This window comes from Phocoena sinus, chromosome 4 (assembly GCF_008692025.1).
Source record: "Phocoena sinus isolate mPhoSin1 chromosome 4, mPhoSin1.pri, whole genome shotgun sequence".
Lineage (NCBI taxonomy): Eukaryota > Metazoa > Chordata > Mammalia > Artiodactyla > Phocoenidae > Phocoena > Phocoena sinus.
In genome coordinates, this window is record NC_045766.1 from 26,492,543 (window position 1) to 26,519,272 (window position 26,730).

Here is a 26,730-nt window from a genome sequence, read left to right on the forward strand (position 1 = left end):
TTGCATTTTTCTGATAATTAATGTGGCTGAGTCTTCATTCCCCTTATCATTTGTTTTTCTCTTACTTTGAATTCACACTTTTTATTCTCAGATTGGATGGTTGATCTTAAAAGTCCTTAATGAGAGTTCTAGGCATATTAGAAAATTAGCTCTTTTTCTGTTAACAATTTCCATTTGTACCTGTTTTGTTTTGTTTTTCTTGCATGCAAATGTTAAGAATCATGTCCCTACATGGGCTTTAGGTTTTTCTATCAACCTCAAAAATGCTTTCCCACATGCTACACTCACAAATATTCATTCAGCTTTTCTTCTTTTTTAGGTTTCATATATTTCAACTTAAATTAGTAAATCATCTAGATTTCATTTGTATGTTAAGAGTGAGGGAAAGTTCAAGTTTTATTATTAGGTTTCCCAAATAAACACCTGATTGTCCATACATGATGGATTAAATGTTATTTATTCTCCATTCCTTATTTTAAATGTATGCTTATCAAATGTCAGCTTTCCTTTTATTCTTAAATGTCTCTTCAGTTTCTTTGATTTGTCTGGTAGTAGATCTATTCCCCCTAGTGGCCTTTTAATCACTACAGCTTTATAAGACCTTTTATTATATTGCAAAATTCCCAGATATATGTATACATATGTACATTTTTCTTTGAATTGAAAACTTCCTGGCAAGTAGTTATTTTTCCCCTTGAGCTAAACAGTTGCTTTAAAAACAAACAAAAAACTCGGTTAGGATTCTGTTTAATTTATATGTTCTTTTAGAGAAATGATACCTTTGTCTAGAAAAACGTTATGTATTTCATTGTATTTTTATCTATACATTCTCATATATATTTTCATCTATGTCCCTAGAGCTTTACATCTTTTTTAAAATATGTTTTTCAAGTTATTTCATGCCAAACGGAATGGTTTATTTTGTTCTATTTTCCAGTTTATATATATATAACATCTATTGATAACTGTAAATTGCAGTTAGATGTAATTAGACACCACTAAATTTTCTTATTTTTTCTATGAGATTTTCAGTTGTTTTCTGTTGATTCTCAAGGTACACGATTGTATTATGTGTAAAAAGTGATAATGTTGTGTTTTCTTTTCTAATCAGAATGTTAACGTGTCCTCCTGCCTACCTCACTGGCCTATACAACTCAACAACTTCATAGAGCATGATGATGAGCATTCTTGGCTTTTCCAAATTTCCTGGAAGTGATGCTAGTGTTCCAAGATTTACCGTGAGAGCAAGACAGACAGATGGAGGGTATCCTACTCGTAATGCAGTAACACCCAATATAAAATATTAAAGCTTTATCCTTTTACGTAGGTGGGAAATCAACCTTGGTGCATAATATCTTCATCTCTGTACTAGTTTGGGTAGATAACACACTAAATACGCAACAAAGTAAAAACTCAACTAAATCGTAGGTCCTAAGACCAGAAAACAAATGAAAGAAAATTCTAAGTCTTGAAACATAAACGTTTTATTTTATAGAAACAAACCAACTGTACGCCGAAATAATTTACCACCCGCCCCCCAAGTCTGCCTGAATGCTAAAGCGAGAGTTGGGTTCTCTCCTGTAACCCCCGTCGCTCTGCCAGCAAAGCACGTCAAGAAGTGGCTGCAAACCCTTTTACCTGCGAGTCGGCCAGGCCCGGGTCCGCAAAGCTGCGCTGAGCGAGCGCCCGCCAGAGACGCCAGCGGAGCCGCCTCCGGGGCAGGAGACGCGGGAAAGGTGCGCAGCGCGGCCGGGCAGCGCGGCCAGCTCTCTGGGGCGCGCTTCTCCGCGGCCGGAACGCTCTCCCCAACACAGCCTCAGTCCCGGGGACACGACCGCCGACTTCAGATCCAGGGGGTCCCGACCCCTCACCCAGCGCCGGAGACGGCTCGCTGCCAGCCAGGCCCACGCGTCCACCTGGCAGACATGCGCCGAGCGCCCCGAAACTTCGGAAACCACCTGGGGATGCGGCGCGGGGCGCGGCGGGCCGGGGGGCAGCCAGCCCAGGACACGGCGTGCCCCCGCGTCCGCCGGCCTCGGGCCTCTCCTCGAGGCGCCCGCGACCCGGCTCTCCGCCCGCCCGGCCCCACTCACCGCCCGGCCAGCCGTCCACTCGGCACCCGCGACGCCAGGCCTGGGGTCTGAGTTTATCCAGGGAGGAAAGAGAAAGGGGCGGGGCGGGGAAATGGAGAAGGAAGAGGAGGATTTTGCAAAAAAACCACACAGAGCCCCACAGGCGACTGGGAGGAGGGTCAGGGGCGTGGTCCCGCGGGCGGGAACCCTCCCCGGGGCGCCGTCCCCCCGACCCGCCCCCGTGCTGAGAGCTCTGCTGCCGCGGGTCCGCTGCCCCTGGAGGCACGGGCCGCTGCTGAAGCCGGCTTTCCAGTAAAAATGCACAGGAGACAGGAAAAGAGGGAAAACTAGTTGTCACCGCTTACATGTGAGGTGAAGAAAAAGATAAAAGCAAGTCGACGGTTGCCTCTAATCCTAAAGGCACTTTCTAGAGCCTGTGAGGCAGGGCTTCGTGGCAGAGATCAAAGAGCCCAGAAAGGAAAAGAAGAAGCCAGCCTTTCGTCAGAGCCCTGTTAATTTGCATCTGTCCCACACCCCAGACCCTTGGCTTGGAGAATTGACCTTGGCGATGCAATGCGGGCTGGAAACACTCAGGCGCGGGGCCCAGGCATTTGTTTTCCTTTCCACTGGATTGGAGGAGGCCAGTTTGATGTTAGAGGGAGGTAGGGAGGAAGGGGTGCCAGAAAAGAGGAGTGAGGGAGCTGGGTCGCCTATGTTTTCTGAGAGAAAAATGGCATTTGTTAATTACTGTTGTTAGGCACAAGTATTGGTTTCAAACTAATGAAGTTTAGATCTGTGGTCCATGGGAAGGAACACAACCCACTGACAGGAACTGAGGGAATCTAGATATCTCTGACCTTATAAAGAATCAGAACTGGACAGAAGTAAATTAGATTAAGTTCTGAAGAGTACTTGGCAGTGCCCCACTATGGGAGAAGTTTGGATAGGGGAAGGCGTATGGGAGTGGAGTTCTGGAATTTTCCATTTTCCCCTTATGAATGCTATCTGCTACTCTGTATGTGAAATAGATTTTAAAAATTCATATTGCATTTCTCAGTAGTAATTGCATGGGACATTACCCAGATACTGAAATAATGTTATATTGAAAGCATAAAATGAAGTAGTGCCGAAACTACAACTAAATATGATACTATTTATTAGCTTTGTTTTAAATTCATGAGAGTGATTCAGAGATTGAGTTTATGAATGCAAACCTCCAAAATGATCACATGAATGATCCCCAATAATTCAGGAGCAAAACATGGCTTGTGAAACATATTGCTTTGGGGAGGGATAAAGAAACGATTGAAAGTATTTCATATGCCCCAAATCCCAAGTTTTGAGGGGAAGAATAATGATCAAACCTATGTCTATGAAATTCCTGATCTGGTGATGTTCCAACCCAAATTCTTCAGGGGACGAAAACTTTACTGTTTTTTTTACTAATCCTACGTTATTTGCCCTATTGCTCCTTAGCTACATCTCTTAGTATTATTTTCTTTTTATTGTTTTTTCCCACATTACCACAATCCTCTTAGAGTTAATATTGTACCTCTTCATGTGAAATTAGGAAGTTTGCAAAGCACTTTTTGGTACCTCAATTCTATATGTCATTGCTATCATGTTTTACATGCACACAAATTATAGACTACATAATTAAATGTTAAGTTTTGCTAAAGCAATCAGTTGTCTTTACAGCTATTAGGAGATGAAAACATCGTTTTTATATTTACCCACAACTACACAGTTATCTGCTTTTCATTTTTTCTGGTAGTTAAAGAGTTTTATCTATTGTCACATCCCTTCAGGCTGGGGAATTTCCTTTAGCATTTCTTGTAGTGCAGAACAGCTAGAGATAAATTCTCTCAGCACTGTTTAATCTGAAAGTATTTTTTTGTATGCATTTTAAAATATCTTCACTGGATATAGAATTCTGAGTGGACAGATTTTTCTTTTCTTCCCCAACAGTTTTGAGTTACATTTTTATCTGATGGGATTCAGATTTCTGGCTTTAAGGTAAAATTTTTAGCTTTGGTTTTCTGCAATTAGGCTGTGATGTGTGGTTTTCTTTGTATTTATCCTCATTGGAAGTCTTTGAGCATCATAGACAGATGATAGGTTGATATTTTCACCATTTGGGAAACTTCCAACCATTATTTCTTTAACTTACCTCCCTACACCATTCTCTGTTCTTTCCTTCTGTAAATTCGATTAAATGTATCTTAGACCATTTAATGTTGCCTCACAGGTCAGCAAGACTTGTTTACCTTTTTCCAATACAGTAAGTCCCCTACATATGAATGAGTTCCATTCCGAGAGTGTGTTCATAAGTCCAACAAAGTTGGCTTAGGTACCCATAACACAGTCAGCTATATAGTACTGTAATAGGTTTATGATACTTTTCACACAAATAAAAAACAAACACAAAAAATAAAGAAAACATTTTTAATCCTACAGTACAGTACCTTGAAAAGTACAGTGGTACAGTACAATAGCTGGCATCCAGGGGCTGGCATCGAGTGAACAGGCAAGAAGAGTTACTGACTGGAGGAGGGAGAGGAGGTGGGAGATGGTAGAGTTGAAGGATCGTCAGCAATAGGAGACGGAGGGCAAGCTGCAATTTCACTCACACCTGACATAGATGACACGGGTTCTGATTCCTCACTGGATTCAATTCTATCTACCCTCTTGAAAAAACCATCCAGCGATGTCTGGGTAGTAGCTTTTTTTTTCTCATATAGATAACAGAGACTGCTTTCCGAACAGCTGCTGCAACCTTCGTGAACCATTCTACATTCAGGTACTGTGCCTCGAAAACTAACAGCGCCTCCTCAAATAAAGAAAATCCCCTTGCCATTTCCTGGGTCGTGAATCTCTTCAGTTCTTCAGTTACTTCTTCTTCCTCTTGTCTCTCTTCATCCTTACTCTGGGCCACCAATTCCATCAGGTCTTCATTAGTAAGCTCCTCGTGTTGCAGAGCAAGGAGTTCAATGAAATTGTCCTCTTGCAGATCTATCTTCTTGCCGAGGGTCACTAAGTTGTTGAAGACCTCTTTGGACTCCTCATCCACCTCAAATCCATGAAAATCATGAACAAACTGAAGGCAAATGTTCTTCCAAATCCCATTCATGGTAATGACCATAACCTCACACCAAGCAAAGTCAATATTTCTTATGGCCTTGTAGATGTTATAGTCCTTCCAAAATTGTTGCCATGTTGTTCCTGATTCGTCACTTACCTTTACTGCCTGACGAAAAGTGTGACATAAATAATATTTCTTGAAAGTCGCTATAACTCCCTGGTCCATAGGTTGGATGAGCGACATAGTATTCAGTGGTGATGCACTACTTTGACATTGGGATGAAAGTCATCCATGAATGGGAGGTGGCCCAGAGCATTATCAAGCAGCAAAAGAATGTTGAATGGGACATCCTTCTCCAAGCAATGTTTCTCTACCTCTGGGATAAAGTGGTAGAAAAACCCATCCTGGAAAATGGCCTGTGTAACCCAGGCTTAGGGGTTACTCTTCTATACAATAGGGAGAGAGCCCGTGGCTATGTTTTTAAGGGCTTTTGGGTTCTCTGAATGATAAACTAAGGCTTCAGCTTCATATCACCAGAAGCATTGCCACCAAACAACAGAGTTAGCCTGTCCTTTGCTGCTTTATAGCCTGGCAACAACTTCTTCTCCTTACTGATGTAACGTCGGTCTGGCCTCCTCTTCCAGTACAGTCCTGTCTTGTCCACGTTAAAAACCTGCTCGGAGTGTCCTTGTCCCCATGGTGAGCCACAGCCACCGCCCACCTCTGCAGGAGAGCCTCCAACACTAGCAGGAGAGGGGGAAGATGGCGGAAGAGTAAGACGCAGAGATCACCTTCCTCCCCACAGATACACCAGAAATACATCTACACGTGGAACAACTCCTACAGAACACCTACTGAACGCTGGCAGAAGACCTCAGACTTCCCAAAAGGCAAGAAACTCCCCACGTACCTGGGTAGGGCAAAAGAAAAAAGAATAAACAGAGACAAAAAATAGGGACGGGACCTGCACCAGTGGGAGGGAGCCGTGAAGGAGGAAAGGTTTCCACACACTAGGAGCCCCTTTGCGGGTGGAGACTGCGGGTGGCAGAGGGGAAAGCTTCAGAGCCGCAGAGGAGAGCACAGCAACAGGGGTGTGGAGGGCAAAGTGGAGAGATTCCCGTACAGAGGATCGGTGCCGACCGGCACTGACCAGCCCGAGAGGCTTCTCTGCTCACCCGCTGGGACAGGCGGGGCTTTGGTTGGAGCGCAGGGAGAGAACTGGGGTTGGCGGCGTGAACACAGCCTGCAGGGGGTTAGTGCACCACAGCTAGCCGGGAGGGAGTCCAGGGAAAAGTCTGGATCTGCCGAAGAGGGAAGAGACTTTTCTTCCCTCTTTGTCTCCTGGTGCGCCAGGAGAGGGGATTAAGAGTGCTGCTTAAAGGAGCTCCAGAGACGGGCGTGAGCCACGGCTAACAGTGCGGACCCCAGAGATGGGCATGAGACGCTAAGGCTGCTGCTGCCACCAACAAGAAGCCTGTGTGCGAGCACAGGTCACTATCCACACCTCCCTTCCGCAGAGCCTGTGCAGCCCGCCACTGCCAGGGTCCCGGGATCCAGGGACAACTTCCCCGGGAGAACGCACGGCATGCCTCAGGCTGGTGCAAAGTCACCCCAGCCTCTGCCGCTGCAGGCTCGCCCCGCACTCCGTGCCCCTCACTACCCTGGCCTGAGTGAGCCACAGCCCCCGAATCAGCAGCTCCTTTAACCCCGTCCTGTCTGAGCGAAGAACAGATGCCCTCCTGTGACCTACATGCAGAGGCGGGACCAAATCCAAAGCTGAACCCCGGGAGCTGTGTGAACAAGGAGAAACGGAAATCTCTCCCAGCATCCTCAGGAGCAGCGGATTAAATCTCCACAATCAACTTGATTGCATCTGGGGAATATATGATTAGACAACGAATCATCCCAAACTGAGGAGGTGGACTTTGAGAGCAGGATTTATGATTTTTTTCCCCTTTTCCTCTTTTTGTGAGTGTGTATGTGTATGCTTCTGTGTGAGATTTTGTCTGTATAGCTTGGCTTTCACCATTTGTCCTAGGGTTCTATCTGTCCATTTTTTTGTTTATTACTTAAAATATTTTTTCTAATAATTTTTTTTATTATAATAACTTTATTTTATTTTACCTTACTTGATTTTTTCTTTTATCCCCTTTCTTTCTTTCTTTCTTTCTTTCTTTCTTTCTTTCTTTCTTTCTTTCTTTCTTTCTTTCCTTTCTTTCTTCTTTTTCTCCCTTTTATTCTGAGCCATGTGGATGAAAGGCTCTCGGTGCTGCAACCAGGAGTCAGTGCTGTGCCTTGGAGGCAGGAGAGCCAACTTCAGGACACTGGTCCACAAGAGACCTCACGGCTCCACGTAATATCAAACAGCGAAAATCTCCCAGAGATCTCCATCTCAACACCAACACCCAGCTTCACTCAACGACCAGCAAGCTACAGTGCTGGACACCCTATGCCAAACAACTAGCAAGACAGGAACACAACCCCACCCATTAGCAGAGAGGCTGCCTAAAATCATAATAAGTCCACAGACACCCCAAAAAACACCACCAGACGTGGACCTGCCAACCAGAAAGACAAGATCCAGCCTCATCCACCAGAACACAGGCACTAGTCCCCTCCACCAGGAAGCCTACACAACCCACTTAACCAACTTTAGCCACTGGGGACAGACACCAAAAACAAAGGGAACTACAAACCTGCAGCCTGCAAAAAGGAGACCCCAAACACAGTAAGATAAGCAAAATGAGAAGACAGAAAAACACACAGCAGATGAAGGAGCAAGATAAAAACCCACCAGCCCTAACAAATGAAGAGGAAATCGGCAGTCTACCTGAAAAAGAATTCAGAATAATGATAGTAAAGATATCCAAAATCTTGGAAATAGAATAGAGAAAATGAAAGAAACATTTAACAAGGACCTAGAAAAACTAAAGATGAAACAACCAACGATGAACAACACAATAAATGAAATAAAAAATACTCTAAAGGGATCAATAGCAGAATAACTTAGGCAGAAGAATGGATAAGTGACCTGGAAGATAAAGTAGTAGAAATAACTACTGCAGAGCAGAATTTAAAAAAAGAATGAAAAGAACTGAGGACAATCTCAGAGAACTCTGGGACAACATTAAATGCACCAACATTCGAATTATAGGGGTTCCAGAAGAAGAAGAGTAAAAGAAAGGGACTGAGAAAATATTTGAAGAGATTATAGTTGAAAACTTCCCTAATATGGGAAAGGAAATAGTTAATCAAGTCCAGGAAGCACAGACAGTCCCATATAGGATAAATCCAAGGAGAAATATGACAAGACACATATTAATCAAACTGTCAAAAATTAAATACAAAGAAAACATATTAAAAGCAGCAAGGGAAAAACAACAAATAACACACAAGGGAATCCCCATAAGGTTAACCACTGATCTTTCAGCAGAAACTCTGCAAGCCAGAAGGGACTGGCAGGACATATTTAAAGTGATGAAGGAGAAAAACCTGCAATTAAGATTAATCTCCCCAGCAAGGATCTCATTCAGATTTGATGGAGAAATTAAAACCTTTACAGACAAGCAAAAGCTGAGAGAGTTCAGCACCACCAAACCAGCTTTACAACAAACGCTAAAGGATCTTGTCTAGGCAGGAAACACAAGAGAAGGAAAAGACCTACAATAACAAACCCAAAACAATTAAGAAAATGGGAATAGGAACATACATATCATTAATTACCTTAAATGTAAATGGATTAAATGCTCCCACCAAAAGACACAGACTGGCTGAATGGATACAAAAACAAGACCCATATATATGCTTCCTAAAAGAGACCCACTTCAGACTAGAGACACATACAGACTGAAAGTGAGGGGATTTCCATGCAAATGGAAACCAAAAGAAAGCTGGAGTAGCAATTCACATATCACACAAAATAGACTTTAAAATAAAGACTATTAGAAGAGACAAAGAAGGACACTACATAATGATCAAGGGATCAATCCAAGAAGAAGATAGAACAATTGTAAATATTTATCCACCCAACATAGGAGCACCTCAATATATGAGGCAAATACTAACAGCCATAAAAGGGGAAATCGACAGTAACACATTCATAGTAGGGGACTTTAACACCCCACTTTCACCCATGGACAGATCATCCAAAATGAAAATAAATAAGGAAACACAAGCTTTAAATGATACATTAAACAACATGGACTTAATTGATATTTATAGGACATTCCATCCAAAAACAACAGAGTACACATTTTTCTCAAGTGCTCATGGAACATTCTCCAGGATAGACCATATCTATGGTCACATATCAAGCCTTGGTAAATTTAAGAAAACTGAAATTGTATCAGATACCTTATCCAACCACAATGCTATGAGACTAGATATCAATTACAGGAAAAGATCTGTAAAAAATACAAACACATGGAGGCTAAACAATACACTACTTAATAATGAAGTGATCACTGAAGAAATCAAAGAAGAAATCAAAAAATACCTAGAAACAAATGACAATGGAGAAACGATGACCCAAAATCTATGCGATGCAGCAAAAGCAGTTCTAAGAGGGAAGTATATAGCAATACAATCCTACCTTAAGAAACAGGAAACATATGAAATAAACAGCCTAACCCTGCACCTAATGCAATTAGAGAAAGAATAACAAAAAACCCCAAAGTTAGCAGAAGGAAAGAAATCATAAACATCAGAGCAGAAATAAATGAAAAAGAAATGAAGGAAATGATAGGAAAGATCAATAAAACTAAAAGCTGGTTCTTTGAGAAGATAAACAAAATTGATAAACCATTAGCCAGACTTATCAAGAAAAAAAGGGAGAAGACTCAAATCAATAGAATTAGAAATGAAAAAGGAGAAGTAACAACTGACACTGCAGAAATACAAAAGATCATGAGAGATTACTACAAGCAACTCTATGCCTATAAAATGGACAACCTGGAAGAAATGGATAGATTCTTAGAAATGCACAACTTGCCAAGACTGAATCAGGAAGAAGTAGAAAATATGAACAGACCAATCACAAGCACTGAAATTGAAACTGTGATTAAAAATCTTCCAACAAACAAAAGCCCAGGACCAGATGGCTTCATAGGCGAAGTCTTTCAAACATTTAGAGAAGAGCTAACACCTATCCTTCTCAAACTCTTCCAAAATATAGCAGAAGGAGAAACACTCCGAAACTCATTCTACGAGGCCACCATCACCCTGATACCAAAACCAGAAAAGGATGTCACAAAGAAAGAAAACTAGAGAACAATATCACTGATGAACTTAGATGTAAAATCCTCAACAAAATACTAGCAAACAGAACCCAACAGCACATTAAAAGGATCATACACCATGATCAAGTGGGGTTTATTCCAGGAATGCAAGGATTCTTTAATATATGCAAATCAATCAATGTGATACACCATATTAACAAATTGAAGGAGAAAAACAATATGGTCATCTCAATAGATGCAGAGAAAGCTTTCAACAAAATTCAACACCCATTTATGATAAAAACCCTGCAGAAAGTAGGCATAGAGGGAACTTTCCTCAACATAATAAAGGCCATATATGACAAGCCCACAGCAAACATCATCCTCAATGGTGAAAAACTGAAAGCATTTCCACTAAGATCTGGAACAAGACAAGGTTGCCCACTCTCACCACTATTATTCAACATAGTTTTGGAAGTTTTAGCCACAGCAATCAGAGAAGAAAAGGAAATACAAGGAATCCAAATCGGAAAAGAAGAAGTAAAGCTGTCACTGTTTGCAGATGACATGATACTATACATACAGAATCCTAAAGATGCTACCAGAAAACTACTAGAGCTAATCAATGAATTTGGTAAAGTAGCAGGATACAAAATTAATGCACAGAAATCTCTGGCATTCCTATACACTAATGATGAAAAATCTGAAAGTGAAATCAAGAAAACACTCCCATTTACCACTCCAACAAAAAGAATAAAATATCTAGGAATAAACCTACCTAAGGAGACAAAAGACCTGTATGCTGAAAATTATAAGACACTGATGAAAGAAATTAAAGATGATAGAAATAGATGGAGAGATATACCATGTTCTTGGATTGGAAGAATCAACATTGCGAAAATGACTCTACTACCCAAAGCAATCTACAGGTTCAATGCAATCCCTATCAAACTGCCACTGGCATTTTTCACAGAAGTAGAACAAAAAATTTCACAATTTGTATGGAAACACAAAAGACCCGAATACCCAAAGCAATCTTGAGAACGAAAAGCAGAGCTGGAGGAATCAGGCTCCCTGACTTCAGACTATACTACAAAGCTACTGTAATCAAGAGAGTATGGCACAAAAAGAGAAATACAGATCAATGGAATAGGATAGAAAGCCCAGAGATAAACCCACACACATATGGTCACCTTATCTTTGATAAAGGAGGCAGGAATGTACAGTGGAGAAAGGACAGCCTCTTCAATAAGTGGTGCTGGGAAAACTGGACAGGTACATGTAAAACAATGAAATTAGAACACTCCCTAACACGAAAAATAAGCTCAAAATGGATTAAAGACCTAAATGTAAGGCCAGAAACTATCAAACTCTTAGAGGAAAACATAGGCAGAACACTCTATGACATAAGTCACAGCAAGATCCTTTTTGACCCACCTCCTAAAGAAATGGAAATAAAAACAAAAATAAACAAATGGGACCTAATGAAACTTCAATGCTTTTGCACAGGAAAGGAGACCACAAACAAAACCGAAAGACAACCCTCAGAATGGGAGAAAATATTTTCAAATGAAGCAACTGACAAAGGATTACTCTCCAAAATTTACAAGCAGCTCATGCAGCTCAATAACAAAAAAACAAACAACCCAATCCAAAAATGGGCAGAAGACCTAAATAGACATTTCTCCAAAGAAGATATACAGACTGCCAACAAATACATGAAAGAATGCTCAACATCATTAATCATTAGAGAAATGCAAATCAAAACTACAATGAGATATCATCTCACACTGGTCAGAATGGCCATCATCAAAAAATCTAGAAACAATAAACGCTGAAGAGGGTGTTGAGAAAAGGGAACCCTCTTGCACTGCTGGTGGGAATGTGAATTGGTACAGCCACTATGGAGAACAGTATGGAGGTTCCTTAAAATACTGCAAATAGAACTGCCATATGACTTGCTTGCTTTTATTCTATCAGTCTTCTCAGAGTAGAAGCCAATGACCTCCGTGATCTGGCAACTCTGACATCATCTCCCATTGCTCTCTCACTCTCTTGCTTTTACTTCAGTCACTGGCATCATTCTGATTCCTGAATATCATTCATACTCCTACCTCAGGATCTTTGTAACTGTTGTACCCTCTATCTTTTTCAAGTACTATGGAATATACTTATTTTAACTTCTTATATCTATGAATGCATTTATTACATTTATTTTCTGCCTCTCTCAAGCAGTATCATCTCCATCAGTCCTTAAAAAGGAAAGAGTTAAAAAAAAATACTATGCACAGTGGAGACAACTTTGAAATTTAAGAATAAATTTAACAAAAAAATCGATAGGGCCTTCATGAAAAAGACTGAAATTTTAATGAAATCTGTAAAATATAGGATATATAAGCAATGCTTTTGGATGAGAAGAATCAATATTTTTAAAAATCAATACATTAAAAATTAATATATTAACAATACCTGACAATTTCTAACTTTCAAATAATTGGCTAAAATGATCTTTCAATATAGAGGGGAAAAATAAATGTCCATGAACGTACAAGGAAAATATTGGAAATGCATTATAATTTAGTATATAATTCACAGTAACAGGGCCATTGAATATTTTTTCCAGTGATTCAATATGAAAAATGATTTTGCCAACCATGTCCATTAGCTTTCAAATCTGATTTATTTGTCAGCAACTCAATTATATATACTCACAAACATAATTATTAAAAGTTTTGCTAATCTATTTCTAGGCTTGTTTAAACCTCATAGTATATTTCTTCCTATTATAATTATACTGTGATGACTTAAATCTTAGGGACATAAGACTACCAGAAATGGGTTTGTTTACAGGTTCTAAAAATGAATAACAAAGCATTTAAGAAATAAGTCTGGAAATTTCTAGAATTAGTTTGTAGAATTAGTTTGCTTTCAATGTTTGTATTTATTTTTTCTAAGTATGATACCTGTGGGTCTAGTGCCTTGAGTTAATGTAACAAGAAAGGAACACTGTCCATTTCCCTCCCATTGAATTTAGTCAGATGTTTTCCTTCAATTTCTCTAGCCCATTGATTCTTGTTATGTTCATGATAGCAACATTCTTAACATTTTTCTGATTGTGAAAATGATCCATATATATATTATGAAGACTCAAAAAATACAGAGGAGAAGAAACACATACTCAAACACACACAAGTGCAGGATAGAAGAGAAAATTAAATTCATTCTTAATTTGAATATTGCACTTACTGAATACAAAACAATTCCAGTCTGGGAATATGTGAAATTTAGGTGTGGTAGCCTGGTCTAGCCAAATCCATCTTAACTAACCAACCTGTGTCGATGCACTGCCAACCTCTGGACACTGAGCATATAGATATTTCCTTTCTGGATTGATAACATGAAACAGAAACCATCTGTCTTCCTCTTATCTCCTTTTCTTCTTCCTGGCAATTCCTCTGAATTTTCCACTCCTATCCCTTTGAAATGTCTACCTCCTATATCTTCAACTACTTTCTTTCTTTCTTGTTTTCTTTCCCTTAGACAAAATTTAGGCTTATCCCTCCCATCCGAAAAAGTCATCTGTTGTCTCTACTTTTCCCTATATCCACTATAGAGTCTAAAAGCATTTCTACTATCTTATTTTCCATTTATTTCTCAATTACTTGCAATCTGGCTTGCTCTATCAACTCTCTATGGAAGTGATTCTGGCATAGTTCACCAATGACCTCTGTATTTCCAAATTCAGTGGAAACAATTTAGCTTTTATTTATTGATCCTCCATGGCTCTCTGCTCCCTGATATCACATCCTTCTGGTTCTCATACTTTTGCAGGTATTTGTCTCTTTCACAACTTATATTTCCCACATAAACCTTAAATGTCCTGTTGCATAGGATACATTATGTAGCAAATCCTTATTTGCTAAAATGAGATGGATAATCTCATCTTTTAAAATGTTTTCAATGATTACCCACATATACAAAATTCCCCAAACTCTACTTCCCACAGAGATCTCTGTCCTCAGCTACAGATTCACAAACTCAGTTCCCTACTGGACATTTCTATCTGGGTATGACAGTGGCATCCCAAATTCAACAGATTTAAAACAAAACTGATTTTACCTTAGGCATCTTCTTGTATGCTCCCTGTCTTAACTGGTAGTACCACAATCCACTTAGCCAGAAACCAGTTTTTCTCAAAATTTCTCTATCTTTCAGGGTTCGAATCAAGATGGCAGAGTAAGAGAACATGGAGCTCACCTCCCCCCATGAAGACATCAAAGATACATCTACATTATGAATAATTCTCACTGAAAACTAACGGGAAACTGGCAGAAGAACTTCCGTACAACAAAGGCTGTAAGAAATATACACATGTAATTGAGTAGGAAGAGAAGAAAATTGATTGGGTTGGGATCTGTGCCCCTGGGAGGGGATCAGAGGAAAAGAGACATTACATGGGCAGATACCCACCTTGGGAAGTAAGCAAGTTGAGCCACAGATTGGGAGCTCTAGTCCTAGGGTCCTACACAGGGGAGACAAGCCTCCTTGGCTGGTTGGAGGACACTGGGACAAACGGAAGAGCTGTGGGAAGCCTGGACTCCATTCACGAGGAGTCTGCACGTGCTGGCTAGACCTTGAGGCAGGGCAGAGAGAGGTCTTCTCTACTGGCTGCCAGGTTTCCTGCAACCACCGTGTCATGTGTTCCAGCCCAGACTGACTGAATTCTGTGGCCCTACTCACTTATGTCACAGCATGGCACTGGATCTAGGGTGGCCACAACCCAGTAAAAGACATGACCATGGGATGCAGAAGTGACTTGGTCCAGGGACAACGACTGCATGGGGTGGTGGTGGCCATTGCTTGTGTTTGCTCAAGCAGTGCCTCAGAAGCAGCCCAGATCTCTGATGGTGGCTACTCCACCATAGCTTACCTTGTATACATGTCAAGAATCCATGCAGGCCCCACCTGCCCTGTGGAGCAGTTCCACAACAGGGCAGGGATGGCAGAGGCTGGGGCATTCATAGGCTGTGGGGGACAAAGGGGGCTTGCATCCAAGGCTGCATTCGAGCAGAGCTGCAGGTTCTTGCACAGGCAGAGCACTGGTACTCTGTCTGCACATGGGCCCCACTTGCTTCAACACTCCCTCTCTCCAGGACAAGGGTCCTGGTACAGGGAGAAGGAAAAACACACACTTAAAGGGAACAGAGCAAGCTTGGGCCCAACCCACAGGGCTTCTGCTCTAGTAACTTGGGATCAGACTCTGCCTCCAATAGGGTGGTGCTGGCCACTGAGCAGATGGGAAGACCTGAGTCATACCTGGTGCCAGCTCTAGCCTCTCCAGCTTCAGCCCCACTTCCCAAAAAGGTGATAGCTGCCAGCACTCCCTGAGAAAAGATGTTCCTAGAGTCCTCATCAAATCAGCTCTCCCACCAAAGGCACTAGGCACATTCAGCCTGTATAGGGATGTTCCCACATAAGATCACCTCTTCAAGACTGCAATACTTAACTGTTTCACCTAAATTCATAGAGGCAGAGAAAGTTAAGCAAAATGAAAAGGCAGAGGAACTAATCACGTTTGAAAGAGCAAGAGAAAAACATCTGAAAAAATAAATAATGAAACAGAAATAAACAATATACCAGATAAAGAATTCAAAGCATTGGTAATAAGAAAACATTAACTGGATTAGGGAAAAGAATTGATATAAACATTGAACACTCTAATGAGGAACTAGAAAATAAAAAAGACCTAATCATAAATGAAGAATTCAGTAGCTGAAATAAAAAGCACACTAGAAGGAATGAACAGCAGACTAAGTGATACAGAAGAATGCATAAGTCATCTGGAGGATAGAATAATGGAAATCACCCAATCAGTACAGCAAAAAGAAAAGCAAATTTTAAGAAATAAAAGCAATTTAGAGATCTCTGGGATAACATTAATCATACCAATATTCACAACTCAAAATTCACACTCAACATTATCCCAGAAGAAGAGAGAGAAGAGGAATGAAAATGTATTTGAATAAAGTATAGCTGAATACTTCCCAAACCTGAAGAAGGAAACAGATACTCAGATACAGGAATCATAGAGGGTCCCAAACAAGATGAACCCAGGCAGACCCACATCAAAACACATCATAAGTAAAATAGCAAACGTTAAAGAGAATTTTAAAGGCAGCAAGACAGAAACAAAGTGTCATATACAAGGAAATCCCCATAAGGCTATCAGCTTATTTCTCTGCAGAAACTTGGCAGGAAAGAAGGGAGTGGCATGATATATTCAGAGTGATAAAAGGGAAAAACATGCAATCTAGGATGCTCTACCCAGCAAGATTATTATTTAGAATGGAAGGAGAGATAACGAACTTCTAAGAAAAAGAAAAACAAAAGAGTTCATCAATACTAAACCTACCCTAAAGGAAAGGTTAAAGCATCTTCTCTAAGTGGAAAAGAAGCAAGAACCTATAGGAAATGGAAAATCCCACTAGGAAAGGCAAATATATAGTCATGACTGAGGATCAACCACTTAAATAAGCCAGTATGAAGATTAAAAGTTAAGGGATAAACATGAATATGTAAAATATGAGATCAAAAACACAAAATGTGGGGGAGACGAGTAAAAAATGTGATCTTCCTGAATGTGCTTGAACATATGAGACTAACAGTTTAAAACAAGTAAATATAGGTCAACATATATGAACCCTACATACCAACATAAGGTAAATGCAAGTCAAAAACCTACAATAGATTCACAAAAACTAAAAAGAGAGGAACACAATCATACTAGTAGAACCACAAGGGAAGAAACAGAAAGAATAAATAAACAGAGAACAACAAAAACAACTGGAAAGTAATAAAATGGCATTAAGTACATACCTATCAATAATTACTTTACATGTCAATGATTAAATGCTCAAATCAAAAGACATGTGGTGGTGGATTGAATAAAAAACAAGATCCACATATAAGCTTCCTGAAAGATAGTAACTTCAGAGCTAAAGACACACACAGACTGAAAATGGAGGGATAGAAAAAGATATATCATGCAAACAGAAACAAGAAGAAAGGGGAGGTACAAGACTCACATCAGACAAAACAGACTTTAACACAAAGGCTATAACAAAAGATGAAGAAGTGCATTATATAATGATAAAGTGATCAATATAAGAAGAGGACATAACATTTGTAAACATATATGCACCCAGTACAGAAGCACCTAAATATATAAAGGAGATATCAACAGACATGAAAGGAGAAATATACAATAATACAATAATAGTGTGAGACTTTAACACCCTAGTTACATCAATGGACAGATAATTCAGACAGAAAATCAATAATGAAAGAGTGGTCTTAAATGCACAATAAATATCTACAGGACATTCCATCCAAAACAAGCAGAATACACATTCTTTTCAAGTGCACTTGGATTGTTGTACAGGACAGATCACACGCTATGCCACAAAACAAATCTCAACAAATGTAAGAAGACAAATTATTTCAAGCATTTTTCTGATCACAATGGTATGAAACTAGAAATCAATTACAGGAAGAAAAATGGAAAAAGAACAAACACGTGGAGACTAAACATGATACTAAAAAACCACAGGGTCAACAGTAAAATAAAGAGGAAATCAGAAAATACCTCAAGACAAATGAAAATGGAAACAAAACACTCTAAAATCTATAGGATGCAGCAGAAGCACTTTTAAAAGGAAAGTTCATAGTGATACAGGGATTCCTCAACAAACAAGAAAAATCTCAAATAAGTACTCTAACCTACCTCTTGAAAGAATTAGAAAAAGAAGAACAAACAAAGCTCAACTTCAGCAGAAGGAAGGAAACAATAAGGATCAGAGAGGAAATAAATGAAATGGAGATTTTTAAAAAACAGAAAAGATCAATGAAATCAAGAGATGATTTTTTTGTAAAGGTAAACAAAAGTGATAATCCTTTGGCCAGGCTCACCAAGAAGAAAAGAGAGAGGACCCAAATAACAATATAAGAAAGGAAAAAGAAGAAATAACAACCGATACCACAGAGATACAAAAAAAATCATAAGAGATTACTACAGTTATATGCCAATAAATTGGACAACCTAGAAGAAATTAAGAAATTTCTAGAAACATACAACTGGCTAAAACTGAGTCAAGAAGAAACAGACAATTTGAACAGACTGATCACTATTAGTGAAATTAAATTTGTAATTAAAAGAAAAAAAGACTCAGCAAGCAAAAGTCCAGGACTAGATGGCTTCACTGGGGAATCCTCCCAAACATATAAAGAAGTAATACCTATTCTTCTCAAAATACTCCCCCAAATTGAAGAGGATGGAATAATACCAAATTCATTCTCTGAGCCCAGTACTACCCTGATAACAAACCCAGAAAAAGACACTACAAAACAAAATCACAGGCCAATATCTTAGGTGAATATAGATGTAAAACTCCTCAACAAAAAGAATCCAACAATATATAAAAAGGATCATACATCACGATCAAGTTGGTTTTGTTCCAAGAACGCGAGAATGGTTCAATATTCACAAATCAATCAATGTGATACACCACATTAACAAAAGCAGGATAAAAATCACATGATCATCTCAGTAGAGGCAGAAAAAGCATTTTACAAAATTCAACATCCATTCATGATAAAAACTCTTATCAAAGTGGGAACAGAAGGAACATAGCTCAACATAATAAAGGCCATTTATAACAAGCCCTCAGCTAACATCATACTCAACAGTGAAAAGCTGGAAGTGTTTCCTCTAAATTCAGGAACATGACAAGGAGGTCCACTCTCACCACTTCTCTTTAACATAGTATTGAAAGTCCTATCCACAACAATAAGACAAGGGAAAGAAATAAAAGACATCCAAATTGGAAGGGAAGAAGGAAAACCATTACTATTTGCAGATGTCATGATACTTTATATAGAGAACTCTAGGGGACTTCCCTGGTGACACAGTGGTTAAGAATCTACCTGCCGGTGAGGGGACAAAGGTTCGAGCCCTGGTCTGGGAAGATCCCTCATGCCGCGGAGCAACTGGGCCTGTGTGCCACAACTGCTGAGCCTGTGCTCTAGAGCCCATGACCCGCAGCTACTGAGCCCGTGTGCCACAACTACTGAAGCCCGTATGCCTACAGCCTATGGTCCACAACAAGAGAAGCCACTGCAATGAGAAGCCCACACATTGCAATGAGGAGTAGCCCCTGCTCACCACAACTAGAGAAAGCCCACGTGTAGCAACGAAGACCCGACGCAGGCAAAAAATAAATAAAAATAAATTTAAAAATAATAAATAAATATGAAACTGGAAAAAAAAAGAAAACTCTAAAGCTTCCAACAAAAAGCTATTAGAACCAATAAATTAATTCAGTAAAATTGTATGATACAAGATTAATATACAGAATTTATGACTTTTCTATACACTAATAGTGAAATACAGAAAGAGAAAGTGAAAAAAAAATCCCATTTAAAACTGCAACAAAAAGAATAAAATACCTAGGAATAAACGTAATCAAGGAGGTGAAAAGCCTATACTCTGAAAACAATAAAACATTGATGAAGCACACTGAAGATGATAAAAAGAAATGGAAAGATATTCCATGCTTTTGGATTGGAAGAATTAATATTATTAAAATGGTCATACTTCCCAAAGCAGTCTACAGATTTAATACAATCCCTATCAAAATACCCATGACATTATAATAACAGAACTAGAACAAATAATCGTAAAATTCATATGGCACCACAAAAGACCCCAAATTGCCAAAGCAATCCTGAGAAAAATGAACAAAGCCAGAGGCATCACATTTCCAGATGTCAGACTATATGACAATGCTACAGTAATCAAAACAGCATGGTATTGGCACAAAAACAGACATATAGATCAATGAAACAGAATAGAGAGCCCAGAAATAGCCCATGCACCCTATGGTCAATTAATCAATGATAAATGAGGCAAGAATATGCAATGGAGAAAAGACAGTCTCTTTAATAAGTGGCACTGGGAAAACTGCACAGTTATGTGTAAAACAATGAGATTAGAACATTTCCTCACACCATATACAAAAATAAACACAAAATGGAGTAAAGACTTAAATGTAAGACATGAAACCATAAAATCCTAGACGAGGACACAGGAAAGACATTCTTTGACATAAATTATAGCAATATTTTTTTTGGATCTGTCTCCTAAGGAAAAAGAAATAAAAGCAAAAATAAAGAAATGGGACCTAATTAAACTTAAATGCTTTTGCACAGCAAAGGAAACAAATGACAAAATGAAAAGACAACTTCCAGAATGGGAGAAAATATTTGCACATGATATGACCAACAAGGGGTTAATATCCAAAATATATAAACAGCTCAAACAACTCAATGTGAAAAAAAGAAACAATCCAATCATAAAATTGGGCAATGACCTGGATAGATATTTTTCCAAAAAAGACATATTAATGATTAACAGGCACATGAAAAGTTGCTCAATATCAGTAATTATTAGAGAAATGCAAACCAAAACAACAATTAGATATCACCTCACACCTGTCATAATGGTTATCATCAAAAAGTCTACAAAGAACAAGTGTTGACAAGGATGTGGAGAAAAGGCAACCCTTGTACACTGTTGGTGAAAATGTAAATAGGTGCAGCCAATATGGAAAACAGTATGGAGGTTTTTCAAAAAGACAAATATAGAACTGATCCAACAATTTCACTCCTTGGTATATATACAGAAAAAAAATGAAAACACTTATTCGAAAATATACATGCACTCCAACGTTCATTTCAGCACTATTTACAATAGCTGAGATATGGAAGCAACCCAAGTATCCATAAACAGACAAATGGATTAAGAAGATGTGGTGCATATGTGTGTATATATGAAATTTTGCCATTTGCAGCAATGTGGGTGGACCTAGAGAATATTATGCTTAATGAAATGTCAGACAGAGAAAGACACAATACTGTATGATAACACTTATATGTGGAATCTAAAAATAATACGAGGGATGTGTATAGCAAAACAGAAGGAGTCACAAATATAGAAGACAAACTTGTGGTTATCAGTGGGGAGAGGGAAGGGGCAAGGGGAAAGCTAGAGGTATGGGATTAAAAGATACAAACTACTATGTATAAAACAGATAAGAAACAAGGATACATTGTATAGCACAGAGAATTATAGCCATTATCTTATAATAACTTTTAATGGGGTACAATCTGTTAAAATACTGAATCACTATGCTGTATTCTTGAAACTATTATAATATTGTAAATCAACCATACTGCAATGAAAAAATAAAAAGATGTACCAATGACATAGATAAAAAATCTCTTTCACTAACTCACTTCTAATCAATGCTCTATGTGTATAGATCTTACACCCCAAATATTTCTCAAATAATTTTCCTCTTTTCTTCCTTAGTACCACTAACGTACTGCTTTCTATACACAGTCATAAAGATGTAACCAAAATACAATTCAAACCACATTAGTCAACTGTTGAAATCTTTCAGTCCCTTATTAACACATTCAGGATAAAGCCCAACCTCTTAGAGTGCACACATGGCCCCTCTGCCTCTGTCACCCTCTCTCCCATCACTTCCCAACACTGTGTTTAACATAATCCAGTTGCTAGCAAACTCCCCATTCACTATGCTATTTGTCATTTCTGCTCCTTGTTTAATTTCATCCATTTGTTCTGGAATCCTTTCCTGTTGTGAGCTCCCATATCTGCTCTTTACCTGGGTAATTCCTATGTAAGACTTGGCTCAGGCCTTACTCCCAAAGTCTTTCTAAGTCTTCTTGCTTTTCTTTTTTCACCCCATTGTGTTAAATACTCTTTCTATGGACTTCCCAATGCCTCTCTCTATCATCAACCTCACACAGTATGTTACAATTAGCTTTGTAGGTTCATGTACTGCCTTCCCAGCAGACTAACAGCCCAATGGGGGCAAAGACTGTGTACAAGTTGGCACCTGTATAACCCCAGTTCTTAGCACAGTAGTTGGCATGTGATTGGATTCAATACATATTTTTACTGGACAAATGCATTGTATCTTTTACTATTCTTGAATAGTCTCTTAGAGAGTGCCAACTAAATGGAAAATAGCACAGGCATTTTGGCCAAAGACATATTGTTTGTTCTATTTTTCTGATTTTCACCTAATTTTAATTATATTAAGATTCAAGAACATTTGAAAATGCATCTTGAAAACAAATTAACAGTACACTGAATACCTACTTGTTAAACGTTTCGATGACAGTTGTAATTTTTTCTCCATTTCTCTGGTACACATCCAAAGAGGAGGTTACAATCATTGTTTTATTTAACCATGTTTACACATTCCCATTCCTTTACTCTGCAGAGGTTTTCAACAAATTTAAAATGTTCTTGGACACAAGAACAAATATGATACAATCTACCGCAAAATTAGACATGAGCTAAACATGATCTAATAATACCCATTATGTGTTTATTTTACATTTTAATATTTATTTGTGCTCTGCTAGACCTGAGCCAAGTCTTAAATGATTGGCTTTAGTACACTGAGACATGACTGAGTTTCATACAGGTAAGAAAAAAATAAAAACCAATGGAGAGATATCAACTACACCACATATGTGTTTTAAAATAATTGTAGAATAAGAACATATTTTAGATGATTTAAAGAAAGCATTTTATATGAATCATATCATTCACTGCATAAAAATATGATTTTTAATACTTATTTGATATTCCTAATAACTCTGAATACCGCACAGTAGAAAATTAACTCCTTACTTTCACATACCAGAGGGTGATAACATCCTGCTTTTCAAATGAAGAAAACTAGTGCACATAATCCTCTGCTGCTTTCTTAGATCTGTGATGTCATGACTTGTGACTGCTAGAAGCCCTGGCTAGAGGTGCCATTTCACCTTCAGTTCCATGTATCCACAAAAGATTTTGTGTTAACATCTAAGGGTTTTAGGATTACTAGGTAAACAGTTTCCTGATTTTTTAAAATCTATTTCAATCATATACTTTTTAAAAAACAGATTTATTTAGATATAATTCACATACAATAACATTTACCCTTTCAAAGTGTACTGTTCAGTATTTTTTGGTATATTCAGAGAGTTGTGCAACAAGCACCACCAAGCAATAATAATGAGCCCAAAACACACAATAGTCTGGCTGTCATCCCAGACCATCCCTACTCTTATGTTCCTGGCCTGCTCACTCTTAAATTCCATCTCCATCTGTTTCCTGACTTTTTGATCCTTTTTCTCATATAATGCTTGCTTCTGCCCTGGAGATTTGGCATTTATATTTTGTCTCTGGTTTCTGACAGTCTTCAAGAACTTTGGCATAGAGCTGCTCACCAGCTCTCTCATTTTGGTTACCTCCCGGGTGCTCCTGTCTTAGCTGTTCTTTAAAAATCTATGCATGGTTATAGCCCACCCCAATACTTCAGCCAGTTAACTATTTCCTGTAAGAGGGTCATGCAAACATTTTGCTTCCAATTTTTGTTTCTTGGGACTCTGTCTTCAATGAAGCTCTAACAACAGGAATGAACCCAGAATATCTTGATATACGTCGCTTGTGAAACAAGAGGTGAAGAAAAAGTAGAGATCTTGTTGAGGAGAAATTTAGGGCATCCCCAGGAATTGGGAATTGCTTCTAGGCCAGGTACATAAAGATATGAGGTATATATACCCCAGGGAGGTGCAGATGAGTTGCCTGTGGCTCCTGAGTCTAGATCATCCCTGAAGGCTTTGCACAGATATACACGGGTGATTCTCAGCACAGAATGAACCACGCCTCAGAGTTCATGTTGGGAGTGGGAGAGTATGTGAGGGAGCATTTATGGCTGTCACTTTGATAGGGACATTACTGGCATTGAAAGGACAGGGACCAGAGATGTTGAACTTCCTGCAGGACATAGGGCAGCCCTGCACAAAGAGTATTTGTTAGTGTCCTGCATGACTTGGAATGCCTAATGGGAGACATGAAAAAATAGGTGTCATCAAGTGTTGAATGAGTCTGAATGGGTGAAGACTACTGACCTAACCCATCAGCTCTCTACATGTCTGCTGCCTTTGGTCTTACACCCTGCCCGAACCAGTGACGTGGGCCACAAACCCTGCCCTGCCCTCCTGGGGCTGCCCTGAACACCAACCTGACCTCTTACAAGGAGATCTTTCTTTTCCTTTTCCATAGAATAAGCCGGTTATGAGGCCCAGGAAGAGCTATGGTTGGACAGCTCCAGCCCTGGGAAAGGGTTTCAGAGCCAGAATAAGAGCGTGGACTCTGCACCCAGACCATGTAGATTTGAACTACAGCATTGCAACTTACTATCAGTTAAGACCTTGAGGAAAACACCAAACTTTCTCTTGCCTCATTTTCTCCCTCTGTAAAAATGGGGTAATATTGGTCCCTGTCCTAGAGGTTTGTTGTAGGGTTAAATGTGTCAATAAGTATAAAGTGCTTGTGAGAGGGTCTGGTATAGAGTAAATAATATGTTAGCTGTTATTATCAAGAAGCCTACATCACTGATGACTTATCCCGGCATAGGAAGGTCAAATAGCCACATCAATCAAGATATGTGACCTTGAGCATTTCACTTTATCCATCTGACTTTGTGTTCCTTACTGTAAAATGAGATGAATAATTCCTGCCCCTATTTGTCCCACAATGACTTAAAGGTTATCTTGCAAAGGCTCAGGGCACACAGCAGCAAGCACCACATAATGCAGGCAGGAACTCACTGGTGAGTGCCAGCACGAGCAAGAGACCCCTGCTTTTACAATTTCCTGGAGAGATGTGTTTGGGGCATAGGGCTGGGTGCTGGCAGAGGTACTTTGCCTCCTGCTGTTTTCTTTCTTTTTTTTTTTTGCGGTACGCGAGCCTCTCACTGTTGTGGCCTCTCCCGTTGCGGAGCACAGGCTCCAGACACACAGGCTCAGCGGCCATGGCTCACGGGTCCAGCCGCTCTGCGGCATGTGGGATCTTCCCGGACCGGGGCACGAACCCGTGTCCCCTGTATCGGCAGGCGTACTCTCAACCACTGCGCCACCGGGGAAGCCCCTGTTTTCTGTTTTTAATGGGGAGTGCGTACCAATGATATGCCTTTGGGGAACAGATGCTTTGAGCTTTGGTGTCAGTTTTTTAAAGATATACTGGAAAAAGCCAGGTTTCTAGCACCTGGAGACGGTGAAGGAAGTGGCCTGGCCACCCACAGAGACAGGTCCACAGTCAAGAACCAGCACTCCTGTTTTTCAGTACAAGAGTAAAAGATAAAATGTAAGTAAACAGATTTTTAGAATTGTTAAGCACTATGTAAATTATTCTACTTATGAATACCAAAAAGTCATGGCAAAAGATTACAATGAAGAATACCATATGTAGACTATATAGTGCACACGATATTATGTTCTTAATCCTAAATATATAACTTCGTTTAAATAATAAGCGTTTCTGATTTTAAAATGACCTTTACTTATGACTGATAGCTCACAACTGGGAAAAGGGACCCCAAGGATTGCGGGGGAGAAAAGCAAAAGATTGTTTTAATTAATGTAATTCTTGTTCTAACACTAATAGCAAGATTTTAAAGTCACTAATTTTTATAACTTTTATAATACATTCAGTTATTTGTAAATTCACTAGAATAAAATTCACATGTGTAATTCATATGCGATGCTGGAACTCGCAATGGAAATTTAATTTGCATGGCCACATTTCGGAGAGGAAACTGAAAATAACTTGCCCCAAATCCAACAGGTGATATGTGACAGAGCTAGGACTCACATCTGCATCTGCAACACTGTAAGCCAATAATTTCCGGTACCAGACAGAAATGGAAAATATTTAGCTTGCTTCAATATGTAAAGTGATACTGCCCGCTGGCCAGGGCTGGCCTCAAGGGCCTCAGAGAAAGTGCAGTTGCTTGGAGTGCCACATGGTAACCTAACCCATTATCAAGATGTTAAATACTAGCCGCAGTCCAGAAAGCTTCCTCATGCCCCTTTCAAGCAAACCCTCACTCCACTCATTATAGGCAACAACTGTTCTGATTTTTTTCTTACCATAGAAATTTTTGCCTGTTTATAGATGCTATAAACAGAATCAGTATGTACTCTAGGTGTGCAGCTTTTTTCGCTCAGCAGAATATTTATGAGATTAGTCCATGCTGTTGTATATACCAGTAGTTCATTCATTTTATTGCTATGAAGTTTTCCATTTATGAATATATTACAATTTCTTTATTCATTATCCTTTTTTTCTGACCCAGATCCTTTTACTTATTTATTTTTAAATATTTTTTATTGAAGTATAGTTGATTTATTATATGTTTTGGGTGTACAAAAT

The 26,730-nt window shown here is 39.3% G+C and overlaps 2 protein-coding genes across 4 annotated transcripts in view; one reads left to right on the forward strand and one right to left on the reverse strand.

Moving 5' to 3' along the window:
* Positions 1-2,171, reverse strand: part of PLSCR4 (phospholipid scramblase 4) — a 47,978-nt gene extending 45,807 nt beyond the window's left edge. For 2 of the 3 annotated variants that reach the window (XM_032631250.1, XM_032631248.1), the window contains exon 1: positions 2,094-2,171. The gene's annotated coding sequence lies outside the window, so the exon portion shown is untranslated. Of the gene's footprint in view, positions 1-1,638; positions 1,808-2,093 lie in introns of those variants that run through there. The other variant, XM_032631249.1, reaches the window with a different exon arrangement.
* On the forward strand, positions 1,173-24,732 carry LOC116752588 (basic proline-rich protein-like). The gene is made up of 4 exons (XM_032629377.1): positions 1,173-1,275; positions 1,680-2,138; positions 4,814-4,872; positions 24,580-24,732. Exons 1-4 carry the CDS (start codon positions 1,173-1,175, stop codon positions 24,730-24,732), a joined length of 774 nt encoding a protein of 257 aa, XP_032485268.1.
* Positions 24,733-26,730: the final 1,998 nt, after the last annotated feature.